We start from the raw sequence: 12,535 nt of genomic DNA on the forward strand, positions 1-12,535 counted from the left end.
TTGAGTTTGGGGTACCTTTTTGGTTGTTTTAATAGTAGTTGATATACTTGAAGTAGCTATGTCTATTGTACGTGTTAGTCTTGTCCACAATTTCATATAATTATGTATTGCCTATTTTATGTTAATGGCTTAAATGAAACGTTATTGTTGGGATTAATATTAGTGGAAATACTTCTAATCAGCAATCAGCAATATAATAATATATATAGAAAGAAGAGAAAAGCAGGGGGAGGGAAGGTAGAAATGGGGAAAACAGCGGGGAAAGGGCACGTTTCTAGCAATTCATAAATTACCTTATTCTTAAATTAATTGCAAGTTAAAAGATCTATTTCACTAGCAGTATTTGTAGTAATTCTAAAATCAATTCTATATCAATTTATATTGCTAGTTATCTTAATTGTTATAACTGTATTAAATTGTTTAAATTAATTAGCTTTCAATCAATATTTATCACACATGTAGTACTCTATGGTTGTTTGAGTGATCAACTTGTTATTATTATAATCAACTTATTCCTATATAGTCACCAACAGAAAAAAGAAGAAAGAAAAACTACTAAATTATTAAATATTCTTTTCAATTCTATTGCGTTCTAATATATTATGATAAGATTAAGCCAGACCATTAATAGCTATATTGTCCATTTGTTCACCAGTTGTTTCAGTGGTTCAATAGTTAAATAGTTCGATATTTAACGGTTAGATCGTTATATATCCCAGTTTTTTAGAAGAGTGCCAGTGGAAATGGTGAAAATATTGGTAGCTTCTAAGAGTCCGCTCAAAGTACGTTGTATCAAAGTTTGTTTCGTCTCTGTCAATGCAATGTCCACACTCTCCTTCAGTCTATTTCACACTCAGTTTTCCAATTCAGTCCAATCTGCCCGGCCGAAACCAATAGAGTCCAATGCAATCAGTTTTTAGGAACTGTCCAGAATCCTCCTTCCGATCTCTGGGACACCGCTCTCCTCACACTCCCTTTATTTCCTTCAATCCTCCTTCCGATCTCCGGCACACCGCTCTCCTCAGTCTGTTTCACACTCGGTTTTCCAATTTAATCCAATCTGCCCGGCCGAAGCCAATAGAGTCCAATGCAATCAGTTTTTAGAAGTCCGTCCAGAATCCTCCTTCCTATCTCCGACACACCGCTCTCCTCACTCTCTCTTTATTTCCTTCCGATCTCCGGCACACCAGTCTCCTCACTCTCTCTTAATTTCCTTCAATCTCGCAAGATCTGTTCTTATTCTTATTCTCAGTTTAGTCCTCTCGATCCAGTCCACCCCTATAAAATCCGGTTATATCGGAGTTAAATCCTCCGCAATTCTTGTCGCTCTCTCTTTTCTCTCGGCTGTTCAAAGTTTTTGCGCTGTCATCTCTGTTCAAAATGGCTCCAATCCGCTCGATCTTTTCTGCCGCTGCTTCTCTAATGTCTTTTCCCGGTATCTCTGCCACCAGCGTCTGCTTCTTCATCAAATGCTTTTTGGGTTTTTTTAGGTTAAAGTCCTCTGTTGATGACTTCTTTTCTTTTTTCAATCTTCGCTTCCCACTCACGGAGTTGTCAGCGCCTCCGGCCAGTCTCGAAAGCCTGGTTTTTCCTCACTCTGGATTAAGGGTTTGTCTTGTACCTTCGAGGGAGTTGCGGTCTCCTCCGAGGTCCTAAGACGTTCCCCTTTAAACTATCAATCCCTCCGAGAACGATAGCGCCTATTTCGGCTCCAGATGTGGGATTGTTAGAGACTCAGGAACGGAGCGCCGTCCCTTTTGTCCCTAACGCGCTGAGGTTGCCGCCGGAAGTCTATTTACATCGATTCTTATCTACCACCTATTTGCTTTTACTGTCAGAGTAATTCAGATTCTCTAAGAGAGCTTTAGCATGCAATAAACCTATAATCACCTGAACTGGCTGAATTCCTGATTATTTCCGCAGGGTATTCTTTAATTGACCTTTGAATCGATTAATTGGTTGAGTAATCAATTGACCAATAACCAACTTCAGTAAGAGCTACATTTTAAAAACTAACCTGAAATTCCAAAATTCTGTTTCATTAACTGAAAGGTGCTTGTGTCTTCTAGACCAGAAGTTTCCTCTGCTATTTCCAATCCATACATCATATCCAGCATCTGCTAGTATGAAGCCCAGGCTCTGGTGGGGTAAATTTGATATCCACACACTACCCTCCATAGTTAGTCCATGCATTAATAATATAGCAGACTTATTGCCTGAAAAAGAATTTCTTATGTCAGATTTTTAATTATAAGGTTCATAGAATCAGAATAGGGGCACGGTGGCTCAGTGGGTAAGATGCTGAGCTTGTCGATCAAAAGGTCAGCAGTTCAGCGGTTCAAATCCCTAGTGCCACGTAACGAGGTGAGCTCCCATTACTTGTCCCAGCTTCTGCCAACCTAGCAGTTTGAAAGCATGTAAAAAATGCAAGTAGAAAAATAGGGACCTCCTTTGTTCGGAAGTTAACAATGTTCCGTGCACCTTTGGTGTTTAGTCATTCTGCCACATGACCACAGAGACGTCTTCGGACAGTGCTGGCTCTTCGGCTTTGAAACGGAGATGAGCACCGCCCCCTAGAGTTGGAAACGACTAGCACATATGTGCAAGGGGAACCTTTACCTTTACCTTTAGAATCAGAATTGCATAAAACTGTGTTGGATGGGAAATGACATTTCGATACTGTTTTTCTTCAAGGAATACATGAAGAGAGGTTGATGTGAATAAACACCCCTGCTCTGTTTCCCAAGAAGTACCCAGACCGTAAATTTTTATTTCTGCTTTTTTTTTTTTTTACCTCCCGGAATTCTGTTCACATTTAGGTAATAGCCATCTTCTGTAAGGATCTCGTATTCTTCACAACAATATCCCCAATATCTGATTCTTTCACTCTGTAAAGATTGAAAGACAAATCTATAATGTAGAATGGATTATGGTACAATGAACATACAGTACATGGAACAGAAATTATCTAGGAAATGATTACATCAGAAAAATACATAAATCATGGCTGAATTGATGAGGAAAATAATTTTTTTTAAAAAAATCAGATATTATTGAGTCAAGATCAACGTCTGGTGATGATATGGATATATTGAGTTTTCTTGTCAACACTTGGGGCCACAACTGTGATCAAACTATTTTTTCATGTATCTTGCATAGCAGAGATTTGAACCACTGTTGTGACTGCCATTTTGACTTTTTTTGACCATATCCTACATAAAATCCTGGCAGCAATTAAGAAGAAATTTGGCATTGCCTCCTTCTGAGATGCTTTATGACTTCTTAGTCTGCCTAGTAATCTGCCCTCCAAACCTGAATTAACTTCAAGGCCCAGAAGCACTCATGTGTTGCTAACTCCTCAGACAACAAGACTGCTTAACCAAGTATATTTAACACGAGGCAGAATATTTAAGATGGTCTGGAATGCAAGCTTCATGTCACCTTACTTATGGGTGGAACTGAATATGAAAATTTCAACCTTTAAAACTGCACCGAATAGGTTAAAAAAGTATCATCACACCTCCTTGTTTCTTTGATAAAATATTTATTTGGCTTGCTAATATGTTGTGAGAAGAACATCTTCAGTTCCTTCACTAAAGCCAGGACAATATGAGAACGGAATGAGTGACTTGGAAACTAGCTGCAGGAAAGCCAGAGGACCACAGTGACAACAAAATTGGGTACCGGGCTGACCAGGAGGTGAGTATGCTGATTTTTATACCCTTCCGAGCTTTTGTGATTGAGATACCTGATGGGGTATTTGATTAATTTAACAGTGTTTCTTTTGGTAATTTCCCCTGGGGAAGGAAAGTGTCAAACTCAACTTGGGGAAGGGAGTGTGACACAATTTTACTCCTCTTTTGTGTTCTGCTTTGCTTTGCTGGCTGGGGAATTCTGGGAGTTGAAGTCCACCAGGCTTAAAGTTGCCAAGATTGGAGACCCCTGCTTTAAAGGTTTAAACCTACATCCACTCACTTGGGACCACTGTGCTTTCCTTTGTGTCAGTCCCACTAATTTGATCAGTAGGGGAAATCAACTCCAAGGGAAAGCTGAAGTTATTGTTGTTGAGAATCACTCTAATAAAAGAATCTTGTAAATCTGATTGTACTGGACTTCCTTCTCTTTCTTAGAATTGAGGGAATTAGGGAGGTATCTGTTATCTGGATTTTCTGAACTTGCAGTCTCCTCACTAGAGGAAAACACCAAGTTTTCAGAAGGTTAGGAGGGTAGAAGGCTGCCAAATTTCAGGGAGAAGAGCATTGCATAGGGCAGAGGCTGCCATAGAAAAGACATACTTCTTAGATCCTATAAGGTGATAGTGTTTAAAAGAAAGGAGGAGTAGAAGCGGCCCATCCTGTCTAACATGCTTGGATGAGTACTGATTACGATTCTAAGAGCTCAACTTACTATGTTCATAAATGATTCAGGATTCATCAACGTTTTGCCATTCACTTCTTCTGAACTCAAATTTCCTTGTATAGCTGTCATAGCAATCAGCATCCACAGGGTGAAACATCTATAAAACAATGGAGTAATTACCAATGGAAAAAGATACATGTTTTTCTGAAATATGTATTCATACTAGATATATCTAACAAAAAGTATTATGTAAAAATTCTAAATGAGAAATTTGGTTAACTGCAGATATTTCTGCTGGGGCAATAAATGGAGTGAGGCTGTACTTTCAAACACAGGACAGTCTTTGAAGCAGCCATATAGGAATTCCAAAGGACAATCGCTACTATAATATTTTGAGACCAGTGCTTCACAGCTGCAAAACTCTGAAAAGTGCTCCTTTTAAATTCTTTAAGTCCTATAATCTTTACAGCCCTGTAAATATATTTATTAAGTAAATTTATGGATAGTCACACAATCGCAAAATATAATGAGAGCCAGTTTGCTAGCGCAGAGGTATCAAACTCAAGGTCCACAGGCCGGATCCAGCCCACGGGGTGCTTATATCCGGCCCGCAGGACTGGCCTGGAAACAGTAAAGGACCGGCCCTCTGCCAGCGAAAACAGAGCCCCTGACATGAGTGATGTCAAGCTGGCCACGCCCCCCTGACCACACACATCCTGGCCCTCTGAGGTCAAACACAACCCTGATGTGGCCCTCATGGAATCAAGTTTGACAGTTCAAGTCCTGCCTTAGCCATGAAAGCCAGCTGGGTAATTTGGGGCAAGTTGCACTCTCTCTCGATATAACTGGGTTGCTATTTTGTGGGGGAAATAGGAAGAGGAAGGGGTGTTGGATGTGTTCTCTGCCTTGAGTTATTTGTAAAAAAGATAGATAGATGATAGATAGATAGATAGATAGATAGATAGATAGATAGATAGATAGATAGATGCAGTGGTGAAATCCAAATTCTTTTACTACCGGTTCTATGGGCGTGGTGTGGCTTGGTGGGCGTGACTTGGTGGGTGTGGCAGGGCAAGGATACTGCAAAATCTCCATTCCCATCCCACTCCAGGGGGAAGAATATTGTAAAATCTCTATTCCCACCCCACTCTGGGGCCAGCCAGAGGTGGTATTTGCCAGTTCTCTGAACTGCTCAGAATTTCTGCTACCGATCCTCCATAACCTGTCAGCACCTGCTGGATTTCATCCCTGGATGGATGGATGGATGGATAGATGAATAAAATGTAAAACAATTATTCATTTTAGTATAGGCATGACTTTAAATATAAACCAGTTAAGATGTTGCAATTGGCCGGAGGATGTGGGGCAGGGACAAAACGAAGAAACCAATGAAGTCACCTGAAAAATAATTGCATAATTAAGTATACATCAGAAAAGCTACATTTGGAAGATGAAGAAAATGAAATCTTAATATAAACATAATAATGACTATAGCATGGTAATAGACTGCAGATATTTTTTTACTACAGAATCTTCTGCAGTCATTTTATATATAGAAAATCATATTGATGTACAGCGTAACACCTAAAATGCATTTGGTAAAAATAATCTGAGAAAGAAAACTTTTCAAATAACACATCACTCCATGGACAAAAGATACTAATTGCATAAACTGGATCCTAAATAGCCCTCTGGGTCATTTCATTGAGAAGAGAAAAGGTTTCTTCTTATCAATGCCAGGAGGAACCCAAGTCACTTTGTTCTGAGAACTGCTCCCAGATTGAATTTACTTCATGTGGAGTCTCTGGGCAAATTCCAAAGACCCAAATGTTATGATATGTCTCTAGTTCATTTAATCAGATGGTTAAGGCACCAGGCTAAAAGCTGGGATTCTGTGAGTTCTAGTCCCATCTTCCGCATGAAAACCAGCTGGGTTACTTTGAGCCAGTCCAGGGTTGTTGTGAATACAATAAGAGGAACAAGTATTATGTTTGCCACCTTGAGTTAGTTAGTTAGTTAGTTAGTTAGTTAGTTAGTTAGTTAGTTATTTAAAAAATAGCAGTAATAAAGTAATAAAGGTAATGTATAAAAAGTAATAAAAGTGGGATTTTAAAAAATAAAATAAAATTTAAAATATATCTTAAATGGTATTATGATTTTAGTTTTTCAAAATAGCTCTAAAACTTAAATACGTAGACCAGAGATTGCTACAGGAAGGAAGGAAGGAAGGAAGGAAGGAAGGAAGGAGGAAGGAAGGAAGGAAGGAAGGAAGGAAGGAAGGAAGGAAGGAAGGAAGGAAGGAAGGAAGGAAGGAATAGTTCTAGTTTTCCTACAGCATCAGTCAAATATATATGGTCAAAAAATGTAGCAATTACTCAAACATTACAGTATCCGCAAAAGTGATCACAGATATTTTATCCTATCTGCCTTTTGCCTAAAGAGCACAATCCTACACTATTAAAATGTATTTTTCTATTTTTGAAAGAGAATAATTTTCTTGAACAAAAAATGCTGGACATAATTATATAGTGTGCTCCATTGAGATGTAATTGTAGAGAAATATCTGTTTCTTTATACATTATTTCTTCAAATGTGAAATAAAACAGAGCAAAATTACTCATGTGAGATTTAAAATAACATTTTTTTTCTTAGAAATTCGTGGCAAACCTACCACATTTCTATGTGTCTCATTTAATTTTTAAATTCATATTTAATGTTACTAAATTCAAAATATTTTGATACAGAAATAATTCTCTTTTATGAATGTGGATTAAAGTTAAACTGGGAAAGATTGGGAGGGGAGGGGAAGAGGAGGAATTCCATGAGATAAATATCAGTAATTAAATAAAATCCCGCCCAAAAAACATTCATCCAGGAGCCATGGATCCAACTTAAATCCATTAGACATGGAAAATGTGTGGGAAGCCTCTCCCCCAGAAGAATGAAATATTTTGGGAGATATTAAAAAGCGGAATATTATATTTCCCCAAAGGCAAAATGGATAAACATGCTCTTAAAAACAGAAGGCAGACTCAGTCTTTCTTAATAGCTCCCATCAGATATTTTGTGCTCATTAAAAAAAATTGAATAAAATAGAATAAAATAGGCAGGTTGGTAGTAATTGTTTTTTCTGCAGTTCTAATTACCCTCTGAAGTCTGTGTCTGTCTTGTTGGGTTGCAGAACCATACCAGACAGTTACAGAGGTGTGGATGACAGACTCATCTGCACATCTTAAGAAAGATTGAGCCAGCCTATTCACAAAACAAAAGAACTTCACCTCCAGGAATGGGATTAAAATTTACATTCTCCTCCACCCAAATTCTCAGAACATTACATTTCCCTTTAGGACATAATAGGATTAACCTATTTAGCAAAAGATACAAGCCCCTTCATTGCACAACCCCTGAGAACAGTTCAAACTTCAAAGTCACAGAAACCTATAAAGATCCATCCGCCTATTCAGCCATTTGGTCAGCTGTCCCAGAACCACATGCTGCTGGTGATTCTGCTTCATCAATGAGTGGACCCGCTTTCCAATCAGCCTTCATGTTATTTGCAGCGTCTTTCTCCCAGCTTGGAACTGAAACTGGTGGATTTTCCCTCCAACATATGAAAATGCCATTTCATCAATAAGCTTTTTGAAAAACATGTCTTGATTGAAGCAATGACAGAACTTACATTAATGTTGCTTGCTTTTCTTTCCCTCTTCTCATTTCAAACCCAGCACACAATAATATTCCTGATGAGATACAGGCCAGCTACCAATGTCCTCTCCTAAACGGTATGTTTTCTTTCCACAAGCAAGTCTGGAAACCTCCTTTTATAAACTGTACACACCTTCCAGCTGTAGCAACCTGCTGAATGTAGCAGCTGTTTGCTCATATTTACACCTTATTGGCTGATGTCTTCTGACTCAACCCAACAGGAGGACTTCCCTATCAAATGGATTCTTTTTATTATAGTAGCATAGGATGGGCAGATCTGCACTTTCTGCTTTGCCCCTCACCACTATGAGCCACTCCATGTTTACTGAGAACAGCAATCAATGTCTCCTTCTTATTCAATACAATTCAATTCAGATACAAACAGTCTTTTGGATTCCCCGCTGCCGCCCATGTCCCCTGCCCTAATGAAGCGCTTTGCCAAGAAAAGCAGAGTCTCATGCTGCTCCTGGAGCAGCCAGGAGAAGGAGAAGCTGTCAGCGGGGAGGCAAGCCACCCCAGGAGGACCAGAGGAGAGTGCAGCTTCTCACTCATGGAGCTCTACCTGTGGGAAAGTGGGCGCGGTAAGAGGTGTGCTGGCCAGGAAGCGGTCATGCTCCCTGGCCGGAGACGGTTGCACAAACCTTTGCTGAGTGAACATACAACCCTCTCCGGCCAGGGAGCATGACCGCTTTCTGGCTTGCACATTTCTTACCGCTTTCCATGACCACTTCCAGTGAGGAGCTGCACTTTTCTCCAGTCCTGCTGGGGCAGCTCGCCTCCCCGCTAGTGGCTTCTCCTTCTCCTGCCTGCTCCAAGAGCAGCCTGTCTGTTACCTGGCAAGAACGGCCGGCCACCACAGCCTGCCCCACCCTCTCTGCCCCGGCAGTTGCTCCTGGTGCTGCCAGAGAAGCGGCAGCACGAGAACCACTCTTAATGGGGGCAAGGGGGTGGTGGCGGCTGGAGCAGCAGGCCAGGGCTTCTCTCCTTCCCTCCCTCCGGAGGCCTGGGGCTATGCCAGAAGTCTGCTTGGGTGGGGAGACAAGGAAGCCCCAGACCGGCCGCTGCCCCCTCGCCCTTGGCGGCAGCAGTTCTCGCACAGTCGCTTCCCTGGCAGTGGCAGGAGCAGCTGGCAGGGGAGAGTGCATGACGGCAGGCTGCAGCAGCAGACAGTTCGAGCCGGCTAAGAGGCAACGTTCCTCCTCCTGCCAGCCTCAAGCTAGCTCCGGGCGGCATCCAGCCACCCATACCTGGCTTCTCCCTGCGGCAGCCCATGTGGATCCCAGGCAGTGCAACTTCGGGGCCTTTCCTCATGGTGGCGGTGACAAGGCAGGCAGGCAGCCGGGTGCACAGAAGTGACTGGCTGCAGCGCTCTGGCTGGCAAAGGGCGGAGTCCTGGGGCTGCATGTGGGCAATGATGGTGGGCGGGGTAAGCGAGCGGCAACCTGGCCGGGAACCAGTTCAGGGGCGTAGCCAGCCAATGTTATTACCAGTTCTCCGAACTACTAAAAATTTTTACTACCAATTCTTGCGAACCGGTGTGAACTGGCAGCAACCCACCACTGACACACACAAAAAAAACTTCTCACACCCTGTTGCTTACCAATGTACAGCTTTTCCAAAAACTGGGTTTTGCTGTGTCTTCTTGTTAATCACGACTAAAAAATGTGTTTGCAACTTTTATTTAACAAATCCTATATGTCATATATTGAAATCAGTCCCGCCTTTTTAATATGTGCCATATTTCATAAGTTGTCTTAATTATAAACTACCATCTGTAATATTGATGTCAGCGTTCCAAATTAGGCTCTCTTCCAGCGCTGACATAACAAGATGAACTTTTACCTAGTTTTGTATGTACAGATAGTGTTTCCTGGGAGACGAGGGTGGGGGCTACATTCCTGTGAAAAGAACATGCCGGGAGGTAGAGATGGATATGCATGATGGCCAATGGGACATTGGGGTTGGAGAGCGGAAGAGGAGGGGGTTGGAAGGAGGGGCCAGTTTGGCTGCAAAAATGAAATCAGGAATGTCGGCTTTTTATGTTCTTAAATAAAAATGATTCATTAGAGAGATTGCGCTTGAAAATGAAACTTATTTAAGATAACACCGAAACCTGACAATTAATATATGCACTTCGTTTTGACAGGATTTAGAAAAGCAATTTATAGTTTGGGTTTCATTGCAATTATCTTTCATGTGGCTCCTTACGTTAAAAGAGAAACGTCTACATATTTAGAGAAGCTTCTCATAGGATTTTAGTTCTACACATTCAGCAGAACCACCTTGGAATTTGGGAAGAAATATCCATCTGGTTCAGTTCCAAGCTAGGACTCCACTGGAAACATGGAGGCCGATTGGAAATATGGTTTATTGTTGAAGCAGAATCACATGGGTTTAGGCAGCTGACAAAATGGAGTTGAGAGTGAGGGGGTTTTTATACCTTCTTTGAGTTTTGTACTTGAGCTTCCTGTTCAAGAACGTGTCTTCTATTGGCTGTTGTCAGATTCCTATGGGGTCATGTAGGGGTTATGTAGAGGTCATAGCTGGCTCTATTGGCAAAAGAGGAGATGAAAATCCTAAGTGTTTGTCTGAGCTCCCAGGTTTGGTTGAAGTTTGGACTGCTTCTAATCCAGAGGTGGGTTTCAGCAGGTTCTGACCAGTTCTGGAGAACTAATAGCGGAAATTTTGAGTAATTTGGAGAACTGGTAGTAAAAATTCTGACTGGCCCCGCCCCATCTATTCTCTGCCTCCCAAGTCCCAGCTGATCAGAAGAAATGGGGATTTTGCAGTAACCTTCCTCTGCCATGCCCACCAAGCCACGCCCACCAAGCCACATCCACAGAACCGGTAGTAAAAACTTTTGAAACCCACCACTATTCTAATCCTATCATTCTGCCTTTTGTTTCAAAATATCCTGTCTTGGATGGATTATCAAATCTGCATTTCTAAAAGGTGGCCTCCTCATTCATGAAATGAATACTATAATATTCTATAGATATTAGAGAGATATTTGAGAGAACTTTCTCAAAAAATTGAAACATAGCATAGCGTTTGTAATGCTAAGGCAAAATATGTTTCTCACGGTGAGGAAGTATGGTACCACTTTTCTCTGGGTTCTGTGTTTCTCTGTATAAAACTCTTAGGCTTTAGACCTATGTAAAGCAAGGCCAGACAGGCTTCAACCACAACAACAGGAGGAAGACAAATGGAAGATATGAGTGTGTAAAGTTGATATCAGAGAAAGATTTTGATTAAAATGAATATAAATAAAAAGCTGGGGTGGGTGTGGCCTGCATGTGATGTATCCGGCCCGTGGACTGCCAGTTTGACAGGCCTGGTATATTATAGATAGGTGTAAATGATGGAACCTCAGCATAGCCTTGATCCTAGATTGGTGCTGTGTAACAGTGAGAATTGGGTGGTTTTCCCACTGTCATTGTTGCGTAATTTTAAGGATCAGACTCAATAATTGATTCTTGAATAAAGTATTCAAACATAACACTGTTTATTTACAGTAGGCATTCTATATTCACTGAGTAATCACAGATAGAAGCAAGGAGGAGGTGCATACAGCTCCTTTTATATTCACAAGGCGGAGTAAAGTATGGGAGTGGTTACATATGAATATATTAAGGGAGGAAGAATAAATTAACCCCTAATACCCCTGAGTATATACAGTTTCCATAATGGAGAATAAGGCATTTACTTGTGACAAATCCCCCTCTTGCAATTTGGAAGTTAAATATTTGTGTTGTTTAGAAGGCAAAGGCTTTGTTAATATGTCAGCTATTTGCTCTGATGTTTCGCAGTGAACTGCTTTGATAAATCCATCTTGAGATAATTGCCTCACGTACTTGAATTTTATATCTATATGTCTGGATCTCTGACCAATAGCATCAGATCTAGATATCTCAATAGCAGCTTTATTATCTTCGTGTATGATAAATGGTAATGAAGGTTTCTTCCAAGTATTTGACAATAAATCATTAAACCATACAAGATTGTTGGAGGCTTTGGACAAACAAACATATTCTGTCTCAGTTGTTGAAGTGGCTACTAAATCCTGTTTTCCAGTGTACCAGTAAACTGGACAATCATTAAGAAAAAATATATAACCTGATGTGCTTTTTCTACATATGGTATCACCTGCCCAATCCGCATCAGCGTAACAGGTGAGGATGGGCTCTTTGACGTTATTGGGTTCCAATAATAAACAGAAGTCTAAGCTGTGCTTTAAGTACCTTAATATTCTTTTAACAGCTTCCCAATGATACATTAAGGGTTTGCTGACGTACCTGGACAACAAGTTGAGGGGCAAAGCAATATCAGGTCTAATCCAATTAGAAATATATAAAAGTGAACCAATAACTGATCTGTAGAGAGTATTATCCTTAAATTCAGGGGATGATTCATCTATGTTCCTTAAGAAATCAGTTTGCATAGGAGTATCACAAGGCTTAGCATTATTTAA

The 12,535-nt window shown here is 40.8% G+C and overlaps 1 protein-coding gene across 1 annotated transcript in view; it reads right to left on the reverse strand.

Moving 5' to 3' along the window:
* LOC139317779 (lipase member M-like) overlaps positions 1-8,073 on the reverse strand; it is a 29,253-nt gene extending 21,180 nt beyond the window's left edge. The window contains exons 1-4 of the mRNA XM_070944833.1: positions 8,039-8,073; positions 4,408-4,516; positions 2,795-2,888; positions 2,018-2,216 (exon numbers count right to left, since the gene is read on the reverse strand). Coding sequence (XP_070800934.1) covers positions 2,018-2,216; positions 2,795-2,888; positions 4,408-4,516; positions 8,039-8,073 — 437 coding nt within the window. The remainder of the gene's footprint in view (positions 1-2,017; positions 2,217-2,794; positions 2,889-4,407; positions 4,517-8,038) is intronic.
* Between the last annotated feature and the right edge of the window lie 4,462 nt (positions 8,074-12,535).

The sequence above is a fragment of the Pituophis catenifer genome, unplaced genomic scaffold (assembly GCF_029215685.1).
Source record: "Pituophis catenifer annectens isolate HBS135680 unplaced genomic scaffold, rPitCat1.0.hap2 SCAF_6, whole genome shotgun sequence".
Classification (NCBI taxonomy): Eukaryota; Metazoa; Chordata; class Lepidosauria; order Squamata; family Colubridae; genus Pituophis; species Pituophis catenifer.